This window comes from Notamacropus eugenii, chromosome 1 (assembly GCF_028372415.1).
Source record: "Notamacropus eugenii isolate mMacEug1 chromosome 1, mMacEug1.pri_v2, whole genome shotgun sequence".
Classification (NCBI taxonomy): Eukaryota; Metazoa; Chordata; class Mammalia; order Diprotodontia; family Macropodidae; genus Notamacropus; species Notamacropus eugenii.
In genome coordinates, this window is record NC_092872.1 from 623,092,904 (window position 1) to 623,107,715 (window position 14,812).

The following is a 14,812-nucleotide window of genomic DNA, read 5'->3' on the forward strand; positions in this document are numbered from 1 at the left end:
GTTCTGTAAGATCTTCCTCCTGGGGAATCGATCCCGGAGTGAGGGGTCCAGAGTCGTGGCCCGCCTCCAGCGTGCCTCCGGACTCCCGGGCTGGGAGCGGGGGCATTTCCCTGCGGGCTGCGGCGGTGACAAGCTCGTGGTCACCGAGAGCCACGGGCAGCGGGCTCGGGGAAGCCCCGGTAATGCCGCCCCGGCGGGGGGTCGGCCGAGCGGAAGGCAGGGAAGGCGCGAGGAGACCGGAGCCTGGCCGCGTCTGACTACGGCTGTCAGGGCAAGAGGCTGGCCGAGAACGCCAGAAGCTGAGAACTCCCCACGCGTGTCTACTTCCCTAACTTTACGGTCTGAGTTCCCGGACGGCAGGGCCCGTTTCTTCTATTTCCTTCGTGCGCCCTCCACGAATGAAAACCGCCAACACCGGCACCCGGCAGGCCCCGAATGGAGGTTCTAACTCGCGCTGCCTAGTCCGGGAGAAGTGCCGGACCCGGTGCGCAGGCGGCCCGGGTTCAAATCCTTCCCAATCCAGGGTCTCCCCTCTCAGGAGCCGGGTCGGCCCCTCGGACACTCCGGGCTTGCCGGGGCGAGCCAGCCTCCCTCTTTCCTTCCGCGGACGTGCCCCTCACTCAGCCCGGCCTCCGCCAGCCGGGAGGGGCGTGGTCACTCGGGGCCAAAACAAGTTCCCGGAGGTGCCGCGGCGGGCGCGAGGACAGGTGGGGGGCGGGGCCGCGCGCGGGGGCGGGGCCGGAAGCTTTAAAGAGGCCGCGGGCCGTGACCCCAGAGCCAGAGTCACCGGGAGGCTGCGGTAGGGGCGGCGGCGCCGACATCGCCAGCCACAGCGTCGGCATCATGTCCCTGTCGGCTGGCGGCCGGGGCCTGGGGGCCGCGTGGTCCCCGACGCACGTGCAGGTGACGGTGCTCCAGGCCCGGGGGCTGCGGGCCAAGGGCCCCGGCGGCACGAGCGACGCGTACGCGCTGATCCAGGTGGGCAAGGAGAAGTACGCGACCTCGGTGTCGGAGCGCAGCCTGGGCGCGCCGGTGTGGCGGGAGGAGGCCACCTTCGAGCTGCCGCCGCTGGGGCTGCCCGCCGGGCCCGGCAACGCCGCCACCTTGCAGCTCACCGTGCTGCACCGCGCCCTGCTCGGCCTCGACAAGTTCCTCGGCCGGGCCGAAGTGGACCTCCGCGAGCTGCACCGCGACCAGGGCCGACGGAAAACCCAGTGCGTGCGCGCCGCGCGTCCGGGGGAGGGGCTGCTGCAGGGGGAGGGGCTGGGGGCCGGGAGGCGGGGGAGGGACTGTTGGGGGTGGGGAGGGTCCGCCGAGAAGGCGGGGGCGCCGGGGGAGATGGATGGAGAGGTCATTTAGGGTTGGGAAGGGGGAGGGAAAAGGTGTGGCTGGGGGGGGAGGGAAGGGGCCCCTGAGGGGGAAGGGAAGACATGAAAGTTGGAGGAGGGTTTGGGGAGAATGCGAATTATGGGGGCAGGGGGTAAAGAAATTTTGAAAGGAGAATGAGGTTGGTTTATAGATGGTTATTTCTATCCTTTGGGGTGTTTCTGCAAAAAAGGGGGAAAATCATTTGCGAAAATTGCTGTAGAACAAACTGTATTTTTATTCTTTGTGAAAAAGAGAAACAGAATTGCCTGTTATGACTCGATGGCCAAGTAACATTATAATAACATATTCTATAAATGGTATGGAGGTGACATTTACGCATCATGTTCTCTTCCCTCCATCCCAGCGACAGAATGAGTTGTTGGAGTTCTTATTTATAAAGGGTATCACGTATAGGCTATATCAGTGATTGATTAGTAATTGTGTTGTGGCTTCTGGGTATATGATGCTGAAACTAGGAACTTTGAACTAAGGATGGGCAGAAGTGAATCAGAACTTGTCTTTCCATGGATGAGATAAGGGAACTTGAATCCAGAAACTAGAAATGACTAAAAGGTTAAAGAGCACACATGTCTAGGCAATGCCCTAGATAGGCTGAGTGGGTGGAAAACTGAAGGCAAAGGAAATGGATCTGAAGTAAAAAATACCTGTTGTGGCTAGCAGGATACAGGATAATAAGGGGAGAAAAAAGAACAAATAGATTTAGAAGAAAAATTAGAAATGGTGTGGTGCCTATTAAAGAGACCTTAGCTTCTAGTTATCTTAGATGCAATGTTTTTGGAGAAAAGGCCAGCCATCCCCAAAATTCTCAAATAGGTGATTGTTTGCTTTTGACACTTATCTCTCTCTGGGCTTTTTCTTACTCCCATATCAGAAGTCTAGTAGTGTACTGATATGGGCAGATCTCATCTCCTAGGAAAAAGGTGAAAAATTAGTCAGCATTAAGGTGTGAGGGACAGAATTGGTCACTATTTGGGCTGAATTCATAGTAGGATCAAGCTAGTTGGGGAAGGTATTTTGAAGGAAAGGACAGGATCCTCTGGGTGTTATATAAATGTCATCTAAAGCAGAGGTCAAATAGGCAGCTAGATCTAGTTGCTAGGGTATGGCCAGGACCCGATTAAAATGTAACTGGGAAATATTCACCAAGATAAATACTAATACAGTAAAACAGATATTACATTTTAAGTCAATATGTGACCCACAAGGAAAGAATCCTTGTTATTTATTTATATTTAGGTATTGTTTAGTGGCCTCTGTTTCTATTTGTATTTCATACCACCCATCTTAAGAAGGAATCAAGAGAGCATAGCCTGAATCCCAGGACTTTAGTTCAAATATTGCTTACTATGTGTATGACTTTGGGCAAGTCGTTTTTGTTGTCGTTTTCAGTCCTGACTCTCTGTGCCGTCAATTGGATTTTTTTTCACAAAGATACTGGAGTGATTTGCTTTTTTTTCCCCCTAGCTCATTTTACAATGAGGAAACTGAAGCAAGCAGGGTTAAGTGATTTGTCCAGGATCAGGAAGCTAGTGTCTGAGGCTGGATTTGAACTCAGGAAGATGAGTCTTCTTGACTCCAGCATTTCCTCATTTGTGAAATGAGAGGGTTGGATTAGGTAGCTACCAAGGGCCCTCCCACCTTTAAGTGTTATCATTCAGTTGGATCCTCTAAAGGTCCAGCCTTAGCAAAGAAAGGTGTCAGCTAAAAGGATTAATTCTAAGTTGGGTCTCAAATGATCTTGCATTTCTGATGGGCACAGTATGTAATAGCACTACCCCGGCTGTGTCTGTTCACCCATACTAACAAATTGTACAGACATTACTGAACCCAAGTAAGCCAACGAGTATAGAAGGCTTCTTATAACTAAGCACCACTGATCCTGGCTGCCAGGTCCCTGTGGCAGCTGGTATTTTCAATTCAGCCTTACTTGAAACTACAGAGGGTTGCTTTGTTCTTTGAATTCCTATATACCTGTTTTAGTGTTCTGATAAGAAGTTTTCTCAAATACATAACCTCACCCGGCAGAAAATGCCACAGGTTATGGGCAGCTATGGCGCTACTCTTTCAGACATTCCAGGGGTGGGAATGGACTGCTGGCCAGAAGCACCTGTGCAGTCCGTTTACTTAAGAAATATCCTGGCCAAGTGGATGAAGATCCTTATTTCAGACTTTCCAGAGGCTCATTTAGGGACTGATGCTACTTCCCTCTTGTTTCTCCTTTTTTTAAGTTCTTTGAAAGATAAAAAAATTAAAGAAGAAAAAGGCTTTTTTAGCCTTTTCTAATGTGAAGATTTTTGAAGGAGTGTCTTGCGGGATCAGCTTTTATAAGGTAGATGATGAGCTCTGTCTTTCATTAAAGAAGAGGTGGGGAAATAGTTCTTTCTATCTCTGATAAAACTTTTCAGGCAGGCCCACGTTTTGACCTTCTCTTCAGTATGTTTTCTTCCGGGGATAAGGGAATGCTGGCTTTATACCGGCTGTATGTTACTTAGATGAATTTTTTATACCTTTGAAAGATAAAGTGCTTCTCTGGCTTGGGCAGAGGCCTGGAATCTAAGCTTCCCAGGTCTGGTTACAGTTTTGGCACTGACTCATTCTGGGGTTTTAGACAACTCAGTTTCTGGGTGCCCAGGTTTCCCTGATTATAAATTGGGATGTGGTCGGGCTTAATTGATGTTTATAAGACACTATTAGGTCCTTGGCTTAATGGAACAATTGTATAGATCAGCAAGGTACTGTAGCTGTTTTGTACGTCAGAAATTTCTCTTTTAAAGAGAAATACTTAGTATCTTTTTTTAGTCAAGGTTTGTTTTGCTAACTTTCAGTTTTCCTGGCTCTCTTGGTTATTTGGCTTGATTCTGTGACAACCTAATGCACCAAATTGGACTGAAGGATGGATAATGCTCCTGTATAAATTGATGAAACTGCCAATTTCTCGTCTGTTGGGTGAAACTTTGCACATGTCTGGAACTTTCCAAGTGTCTGTGACAACACACCACTTCTCTGCTACATGTTAATTTTTTGGAATGCATCCTTCCAAAAACCTTTGCAATACTAACAAACACAGATCGGGAGATCTGATAAGCAGTATTTCACTAAGGAACAGCCCAAAGACAGAAGTTGAAGAGAGCAAAAATAGATTGGTTTAGGAAAAGTTTTTTGAACTAATTATATAAGCACTTAGAAGAGCAAAGAAACTCAGATTCCAGTCTATAAAATCTTTTTGTCTTAAACTCCAGGAAAATTACTTTAAAAGTGAGAGCAGTAAGTTGTTATTGGAGACTGACTTAGCATTCATTCAGAAAGGATTTGTTTTATAGATGAATACTTGAAAAAAACCTGTGATGTCATCAGGATGGGCACTCTACCTCTGTCCTTGCCTTCACTTTAATAATGGTTTCATTTGCAATTGTAGCCAAAAATTTGATCACTTGGTAGACAACCTTTTAGTGATGAACCTCTGGGAGTTATACAGACTGGTTCTCCATTGATCAATATTCACGTTCTCTCTGTTGCTTAAGTGAGAACACTTTGCAAACCTTAAAGTGTTATATAAATAAATGCCAGCTGCTATTTTCATCTTTGTATTGAACATAGCAGAGATTGTGCCATGCTGGCATGACTTTTGAGGACTTGAGGATTAATGGAAGTTTTAGAAAAGTTTACTGAAAAAAGGGGAAGAAAAATAAATTTAGGTTCAAACGTTGCAAACTCAGGGTGTCACTTTTATAAATGTGCTAATGTTCCAAATAACTCTTTTCAATCGGTTTTTTTTTTTTAAGCATCGTAAGAAATAGAACTAGCTGGTACCTTTATTGCCTTTATTTATGATAGGGAATTGGTCAAGTTTATAGTAAAAGCTGACATTTAAAAGACAAAGTGAAATTGGCATGCATACTCATATGTTGACATTCAGCATTGAAAAAAGACTTCATTTTAGGGATAGAGCAACTTTCATTTTGGGGCCAGATATTAGGTGGAATTTGACTTGCAGATAGAGCCAGTAAAGACATAAGTTTTTACTGGACCTCTAGATTAAGATGAGTTTTCATAGCAGCCTAGATGCTGGAATATGCTGTCATGGAGACTAATCTATGAAATTTGGTTATTTTTAATGTCACAGAGGCATGTATGTTTAATTTTTGTATCCTATGTCTTTGTGTGGTGTAAAATGACTCAAAGTCCATAAGAAGGGAGGTCAAGTGAAAACCACCAGGTTCATTTTGCCAAAGGAAATTTGTTAGGGAATTAAGTGAATGATGGTGAGCAGTTTTTCTGTTTCTGAGGACAAAACTAATGGAAATGAATTTAAATTGTAACTGAAGGGATTTAAACATTAATCCTAGGGGCTAGACATTAGGAATAATTCACACTGTCAGCGTTTGATAGGATTTAGAACTAGAAGGAAATTTAGGGCTTGTTTAGTCCAATCCCTTCCTGCCTACCCCCCAACTGAAATATTTGTTTGGGAAGCCTGAAATTTGTATCTCTGCCTTTGGTACAGAGTTTCGAGAATCATTTTACTGTGACTCATTTTAAATTTGTTATTTTGGCTGTTTCCCAGGGTGAGTATCATAGATTTAGAGCTCTGAAGTGCTTTAGAGGTCATCTAGTCAGACTATCTCATTAAAAAAAGATTATTGATAGTTTTTGCTTTTATAGCATCTGTATTTCTCAGTATATTTCTCCCCCTCTCCCTCCCAGGGAGTTATCCATTATAGCAAATAATGTACTACATTATATATAATATTCCACACCCATAATTCCTCAACATTGCAAAAATGGGAGGAAGGGGCCTTCCCATTTCTTCTCTGGGTTCAGGCTTGGCCATTATAATTTCAGAGCATTGTTTAGTTTGTTTTGTTGACCTTTCCACTTGGATTGTCATCATGTATATTTTCTTGGTTCCGCATACTTCACTTTATCAGTCCTTACTGTATGAAGTCTTCTCCTGCTTCTCTGTATTCATTACATTTATTACTTCTTATTCAGCAGTAACATCCCATCCCATCCCATCCAAATATCACAACTTGTTTAGCCAGTCTCTAGTTAATAGACCTTTTATTTTCCAAACACCTTTATTTTACAGATGTGGGAATAGGTCCCTTGAGGGGAAATAACTTGTCTAGGGTCACACAGATGGTAGTAGATATTGAGGCCTAGTCCTCAGTTTATGAATGCGGCACTTCCTCCCATACCTCCCACTCTGCTCCTCCTACCTTACCTTTCACTCTGGGAAACAGGAGTTGACTCTGGGTAGTTAAAAAAAAGTTAGGTAGTTATCTGAGTTAGTTCTGCCTGGAGGCACAAAATTAGTTGACCCAAAGAATCTGATTAAAAATGTTAACAATCAGTACATGCTTAACAGGCTTTGTTTGTATGTAATTACTGCATGTCAGCAAATTGGAGTTAATGTTATTGTTTTAAAATTAGGTTCTCTTTTCTCTGCCTACCTTTTTTTCTCTCTAGATCTCCCCTGATAACTCTGAACCTTACTGGAAACCTTACTCTTCTCACTCTTCCAGAGAACCTCCCCTTTCTGTGTTCCAAGGGTAGAGTTCTGAGAGTAGATATGTGACAAACAGCAGAGTGAAATGATTGAGAAGGCCAAATATGCCTGAGAGCAGTTGCTTTGAAAATGAAAGACATTTCTTCACATTTTTTAATGTACTGGCTTACTTGCTTATAATGAATTGATTCATTGTTAAGGTATCCAATCCCTATTGGGAGAGTTGCTACTGCTTCCTTCCCTGCCCCCTTTTTCTCACTTTACAGAGAGGTAAAGAATGACATAATGAAAGCTTGGTATTGAAAGTGAACCAGGTTCCAGCTTTCTTTTCCCAAAATAGCCACAGGAATAATAAAGGGAGCTGCCTATCGCAAAAGTAAACTTTGTCACAGTCACACCTTTGAGTCTGTTGTTGGAATGAATCAGTAGGTGGATACCATCGAAACCATTTTAAAAAGTCTTTGGTGTATTGGTGTAAGTCATTTCTTTGTTTTGTAATAGCATACTGGTGTTTCCGCACTGGTCAGATTCCTGCTGCAGCTCATGAAAATGCTTGGTTTTAAGTGAACCCTGCATTAATAGTATATAACCAAGTATACTTAAGTGTTAATAAAAATAAAGTTTGAGAGGCAAATAGCAATTCATTTGATGGATTTTTTTGGCCAATTTACAAAAGACTTTTATTGTCTTAAAGACTTGAATGTCCATGTTTACAGTTTTTATTTATTTCACTTTGCTTTAGTTTTATGTCCAGATCATTTGCAAAGATTGGTGAAATAATGAACTTTAAAGGAAAGAGAGTTTTATAAGTGTGAACTTTCTTTGTAATTATTTAACTACCACAAAGATCTTTGCAGATAGATTAAAAACAGTGTGTCTGCTAGCCCATACTTAGGATCATAAGATCATCCAGATTCAGAGCTGGAAAGATCACCTAGTTCAACCACTCATTTTAGAAGTGAAGACACAGATCTCAAAAGAGGGGAAGTGATTTGCCCAAGGTCACACAGGTGTGATAACAAGTGTGATTCAAACCCAAGTCCTTTGACTCTGAATCTGTCTACTCCTCTTTTTACTGTTCTTTGCCTTAATTGATAGCACTCCTCTGTTCCTACATCACCAAACTAAACTATAACCAAACTGTGGGCGTTCTGAATTTCAGTCTTACTGTATTGTGGGAAGTGTAATACTTTACCCCCTAATAATTCTTACCTTTCCTATCTCCAGAGACCAATCTGATTCTAGCTCAACGCTGGGAGTGTTAGGAAGTCCTTGCAGTGGTTCTATTCTGGGACCTACCCATGATCACCAAAACTTATATAAATTTCTGGAGCTGAATGTGCTTCCCTTGCTGGACAGTCTTAAAACATTAGGTTGGCCTTTCCTTTCCAGACTTCTGGACACCCAGACTTTCAGATTGAGCCTTGAAGGAACCATCTAGGTCTCTAAGAGATCTGACAGACTGGGAAAGACTAAGAAGGTGGCATCAGGTACCCTGGATATGTCTTGTGTGTGTATGTGTGTGGCAGTGTTCTTCCTTTATTGTGGGCACAGGAGAGATGATAGCTTCCTTGATTGAATTTTTACAAGGATACTTTGTTTTATTTCAGTTCTTTCCAGAGGCTTTATAGCTAAAACTTTTGCTAGCTATCAACTTTCTAGGTCTCTGTGTGGTTTTTGCTATCTATGCTTTTACCTTACATCAAAGGAACAAGTGAAGCCCAGCCTCTAGCTATTGAGAGTAAAGAATTCCTTTCCTGCAGAGTGGAAGCCTGTTGGTAATCTCTTTGGGAGCAGTATGGGGATTTAAGTCTCCTGGGAGTCCCAGTGGGACACACTAAGGAATGAGCCTGTTTTGGCAAATAAAAGAACTTTGGTAATTAAATATGGAGTTATCTTTTCCTGAGGTGGTGGTTTGAAAAGGAAAGCTTTGTTTTTTGAATAATTCTTTTATAAGGCATATGCCTTTTAAAACATGCCATGTTCCCTTAGGAGAACAATGAAAATCTTCTGGCAAGACTGTCTAAGAAGACCTCTCCTTGTTATCATGAAGTTTGGGAGAACCTGAATGATAAAAGCCTTCTTGTTCCCCATGTTACCAAAGGAATTCATCTTAAAATATCAAATTGAGCAGGGTTTTATATCAGTTTTTGATTAAATTTGTCATGCAAGTCACCAATATGACTTCTATGACTTGACTGCTTATTCAGCCCTATATTTTTCCCCTCGATCTGGACCTATAATTTAAGAGATATGGGGAACTTGAAGATTTGGAACCCTCTACTGATGCAGGTCATTGGTAACATAGTCCTAGAGAATTCCCTGAAACACTGAAAAGGTTAAATAATCCTTATTCAGGTTCACATAACCACTATGGCAATAGGCAGGGCTTGACTTTAGGTCTTCCAAACTCACAGGCTGACCCTATATCCACTGTGGAATGCTGCCCCTCTCTGAGTGCTGACATTTTGGGATTTTAAGACCAGCACCCTTAGCAGTCATCTTGTCCTCGTTGTACAGTTTGGGAGATGAAGTCCCAGAGAGGTTAAATAATGTGGGAGAGGCTCATAGATGGTAAGTGGTAGAGCCAGGTCTTCTGTTTTTTTGTGTAACAATTTAATTTTAGAGTAAGTCATTGACTATGTCTGTGCCCTCATTCATCAGACTTTCTTACACATTCCAAATAAAATAAGGTTTAATGCCTCTGGTGTGGGCCAGCATTGGTGTCTGTGGCACAGAGAGGAAATTTTTCTTTAGGATGAGTGCATTCCCTGTCTCTCTACCCTTAGTTGCTGTTTGATTTAAATTGAGGATAAACATTTTATTTCCCCCATTTAAAATTTTCCCAACATTGTAGACTGTCCCACTGGACCCCAGAGTCTCCTTAAGACTGCCTTGAGTGAGTAAACATTCATTCAGTTAGAACCCAATGCATTTAAGGTTGCTGTGCAAGATCTGACTATCCAGTATTAGCATCAGCAATCTCTGGATTTGGAATTGAGTTTCCGTATGCACATCAAGTAAATGTTGACAGGAGCAGTGTGGGCATCCATTGCTGCCACTTGAGACCATGGGTTAAGTAGTTGAGTCTTCCCTTCCCCACATTAGTCTGCTGCCAGAATCTCTCATGAAATGAGGGTCAACATGCCTGTTCTACCTACCTCCTTGGATTGTTGTAAAAGGTCTTTGAAAATAAGTACTATATGAAAATGTACTCAATAGGAAAGTATATGTAGAACCTATAGAGAATTGTATGCGGTCTTGGGGAGGGAGGGGGGTAGTGGGGGGTAGGTGTGGGGGGAATAAAATCTTAATTTTATGGCAGTGATTGTTAAACATTAAAAAATAATAATAAAATAAAATTAAAAAAAAGAAAATAAGTACTATACAAATTTAAGGGGACATTGTTATTGTTATGTGTCTTCATTTAATGGATATTCAGGAAAATCTTAAAGTTTGGAGAGTTTCATTAACTTTAACTTGGGAGGGGCCTTCATTTTACACTCGAGTATGAAAACACTGGCCCGATGTATAGGCTTGACTTCTCTGTTAAATTATGAAGCTTGGAAAGAGCTGCAATCCAAGTATTTTTAAAGCTTCTGGTCTCCAACCTCTTTCCCCATTTAAGTAAACAGTAACACCTGACACCCAGTATTTGTAGAGAATCATGAGCAAACACTGCCTGGTACTGGTAGGTTTTTTTCTTCTTTTTTTTTTGGAGGTACTTTCATGGCAATGTTTATTCTTCATTTCAGAAAAGATCATCTTTTTGTTCCCTGTCAGTCATCTGGAAGCAGTAGAGTAGAGCAGAATACCCCTTCAGTGGTGCTCAGTTGTCCCATTTTGTACCAAGGTCCTTCTATGCTCTGTTCCGAGACAAGATATTACCAAGGAGGCCTGGGTTTGCTCCAATGTACTTGAAATCTAAGGCTCTTAACAAGGCTAGAGATGATGGCCTTCCTTTAGATTGGTGAAGGAAAATACCCTGAAACTCTCTTAAAGCAGACAACACTCCACCTTGCTGTCCTGGTTTCCCCCCCACCCCGGAATGCGGAAAGTGAAACATTCTATGTGCCAAGTAACCATTCACCTTTAAAATAGCATTTTTGAGGGCACCACTAGTTTGGGTCCATATTTAGGAGTTTGACAAGCAGAAGCGCACACTGACTTCCCTGTTGAAGAGTTTAAACCCGTCACCAGGGATTAGTCATTACCTCCTTGAGCAGCCCAGCCCAGTGATTGCTTGGTCTTCTGCGGGCTGATCTTCTCTAAACTGACTGCTAGACCTTTAATGGGCTCTTTGTAAAGCTTCAGCTGGGTTGCCTTGAATCTTTTTGCAGTCTCCTTTTCTCCTCCCTCAGAGCTATACTGCTTTGTCTCCCTCTTCTTTCCCAAGCACCTACAAAGCCTCTGATACTTTTAAAATTAACTTTCATTTTATTTCCCTTTTTTAAAATTAACAAACATTTATATTTTGTCTGTCTCTCTCCCCATTAAGAGAAAAAAGAGGAAAATTCTTCCATTGAAGGGGTTGGCTACTTCCTAATTCCTTGGAAGGTTTCTTGATCAATTTCTTATGGTACCAATTAGTTTGCTCTGCATCTTTCAAAAAATCCCAAATCTGTAAGGAGTTGTAGTGTTTTCAGAACCAAATGACAGTGGTAAATTAAAACAAATTAATATTGTGCTTGAATCCTATTCTCCATGCTCACCATGTGCTTAACACAGTTCCTGGCATATAGTAGATGCTTGATAAATACTTACTGACTAATTGACATCTATTGCTATCGTTTAAATTTTGGAATTTTTTCAGTCAGCTAAAATTCTGCTTTTCTTTTTTCCCTCCTATTGAGAAATCCTGTTACAAATATATATTGTCAAGCAAAACAAATTTTTGCATTGGGAATGTCTGAAAGGATTCACTCATTGCCTTTTTTGTTGTTATCACATATTTAGGTGGCATGAGATTAGATAGGGAGTTAGTTTTAGGAAATGATTACCCTTCCTAAACATCATTAATGAATTTTGTGAAAACACAACTTCAAAATAAATTACCTTAGAAGAAACTGTTGGTCCGCACGGACAGTTTTTTTGGAGTGGGGGGTGTGTAGGGGTGTGAGGAGGGTTTGGAGTCTGAGCTTGTTATTTATTCCCTGTAAGGAATTTACAGTGAAGAAACTTCCTCTGTCCAGTGCAGATCTGTAATTGTTCTGCTATTTACAGTTTGAAGCAGGACTTCTTAGCCTTTTTGTTGATGTTATGAACCCCTTTGGTAATCATTTGTAGCACAGAGAGACACCCCTTCTCAGAACGTTTTTATGTATGTAAAATACATAAGATTATAAAGGAAATAAATTATATTGAAATGTAGTTATCAAAATAATTTTTTAAAAATGTTCACAGATCCTAAATTAAGAACCCTTGTTTTAAAATGTTGCCTGGGACACTGGGCTTACTTGCTCAGGATCATACAAGCAGTATATATATTGGGTGGAATTGGAGCCTAGACCCTTCAGCATCTGAAGGCAGCTCTTTATCCACTTGAAGACGTTGCTTCCCAGAGGCAGTGATAGAAATGAGAAATATGTTTCGTAGCAGCTAGAATTAGATCATAAAACATTAAGAGAGGAGGTGAGGGGACAGACAGATGAAATAAGATGTTCCTGGCTTAGTTTTCAGCTACTAGTGCCCTTTTTCTCAAACTAGCTTGAATACCTTATACTTATTTGCATTTATTCTCCTTAAATTTATGCAGTATGTATTTTTATATCCTTATCTCCCCCATTAGAATGTAAGGTCCTTGAGAACAGGGGTTATGTCATTCATTCTGTTTAAGTTGTTCATCCTGTTTGTTAGTATAGTGCCTGGCATATAGTGTAGTATTCATGCTAGTTGATTATTGATTGATTGCCTGGGCTAGGAACTCTTAGGAGGGGTACCATCCTTGGGCCTGCCTAACAACCATTTTGTGATTGGTTGAATTTACCACTTTTTAACCAATTAAAGGACAGATAGGCCCTTTGGGAAAAAGTGAAGGGGGACAGCCACAGAATGAGGTTACAGTTCATTTCAGCAGGTACCTCTGAATTGCCTACTGTGGGCAATGCACTCTGTTAAATTCTTCTGGTAATAGAAAGACAAACAGTCCTGCTCCCAAGGACCTGTGTTCTACTGGGGGAATAAAATATGTAAGCAGATAAGTAAATACAATATAATTTGAGGAAGGAGTAAGAACTAATAAGTAGAGTGTTCAGGGAAAGCTTCCAAGTGCATATAAATGAGGCTTTGAAGTTAGGGATTCTGCGAGGAAGATGGGAGGAGGGAGTGAATTCTAGGTATGAGGGACTTGAAAGAATCTAGAGTTGTGATTATGTTTGTTGATATGATTATCACAAGATGACATTGGGTGTTAAGTGGTATATGCTTTTATTGACATTTTAAATTTCCTTTCAAGGGAGCTGTAGTAGACCTGCTAAGTCAGTTCCAAAACACTCAGACATGTCATTGTAGCTCTTAGTTTTCTGTGTTCTGCCTTTGTCTTAACCAGATCAGAGAGTACTAGATTTGCTGGCTGTAAATAGATTGTAGTCCCACAAGTGGGGTGGTTTTTAGGGATTAGTGTGTCAGAAATTTATACTTCTTTATTTAATAATGACTTTACAAGTAGTTGACAGTTTTAAGGGGTAACCTATATACACAATGAGTTCATGGGTAAGTAGGGTCCAGATCAGTTGACCAAACATATAAAGCACCTACTTTGTACGAAGTGTTGTCTCAATTTGGGTTGATGGTCTAGGTGCAGGTTGAGGAACTGGCTGGTACATATGATACATCCATAAATGGTGTCATGTGCTCAACACCAAAAAAGTGTATGTACTCTGTATGATCTGAGAAATTTTATTATTGACTTCAAGTCAGGGGAGACTTAACAGATCAGAGGGCGTTTGAGTTGGACTTGAAAGAATCCAGAGATTGAGGAGGAAGCACATTCTAATGAAAGGAATGTAATGGGCTAAGGCTTTAAGGTGGGATCATGGTACATATATTTTGGGGACAGAGTGCAATCAAATTTGGAATAAAGGGTGCATGAGATAAGACTAGAAAGGCAAAGGTACTGCCATGTTGTGGAGGGCTTTGAATGCCAGGCAAAAGAGTTTGAACTTGATTCAGTAGACAGTAGGGAAGATTTTTGAGCATAGAAGGGGTATTATCTTCAGATTCCCTGCTTTAGGAAGATTAATCTGGTGGCATGAAGAGGGAGATCATGGAGTTAGAAAAACATATTAGGAAACTATTGCAAGAGTCCAAGTGGGTGGTAACGAAGGCCTGTACTGGGGTGGTGGCAGGATGATAGAACACGTACAGCTTCGGATTGGTTAGTGCAATCTGCGTTCCAGGTCACAGGTAATGATGGCCAGTAACAAAACTTGTTAAGCTACATATCTTTTTATAGGTTTTTTAATCACACTTTTAATAGATTATAAAATTTCCACTTTGTGTTTCTTCTTAGAATCTGTCAAAAAGCATTTATTAAGTAAGCACCTACTAAGCCCAGCACTAACTAAACACAGGTGAGAACAGTAAAAGACAAAAATGACTCTGCACTTGAGTGTGCATTCTGAGTAGGGGTGGGGATATGTAAATAACTAGGAACATAGGAGATATATCCAGAGTAGATGGGAGGTAATCTAAGAGGAGAATATACTTTTTAATTCTTTTTGTCCGTTAAGGTTAAAACAGTGATTCAGTGTTTCATCATTTTGTCCAGGTGGAATGAATCTTTTTCAGAGCCTGCCTCTCTCTTATCTGTCTAGCTCTTCTGAACTTAACAAACGCTCCCCCAAAAGAACATTTCCATATACAAAGTAGGAGAGAAAAATAAGATTATATGTGGTAATTGTGGATCCCTATTAT

General features: G+C 41.6%; 1 protein-coding gene across 2 annotated transcripts in view; it reads left to right on the forward strand.

Annotated features, from left to right (window-relative positions):
* Nucleotides 1–569: 569 nt before the first annotated feature.
* RAB11FIP1 (RAB11 family interacting protein 1) overlaps nucleotides 570–14,812 on the forward strand; it is a 33,591-nt gene continuing 19,348 nt past the window's right edge. The window contains exon 1 of one of the 2 annotated variants that reach the window (XM_072635200.1): nucleotides 570–1,214. In XM_072635200.1, the coding sequence (XP_072491301.1) occupies nucleotides 844–1,214 (371 nt within the window). In that variant the 5' untranslated portion in view covers nucleotides 570–843. The remainder of the gene's footprint in view (nucleotides 1,215–14,812) is intronic. The other variant, XM_072635201.1, reaches the window with a different exon arrangement.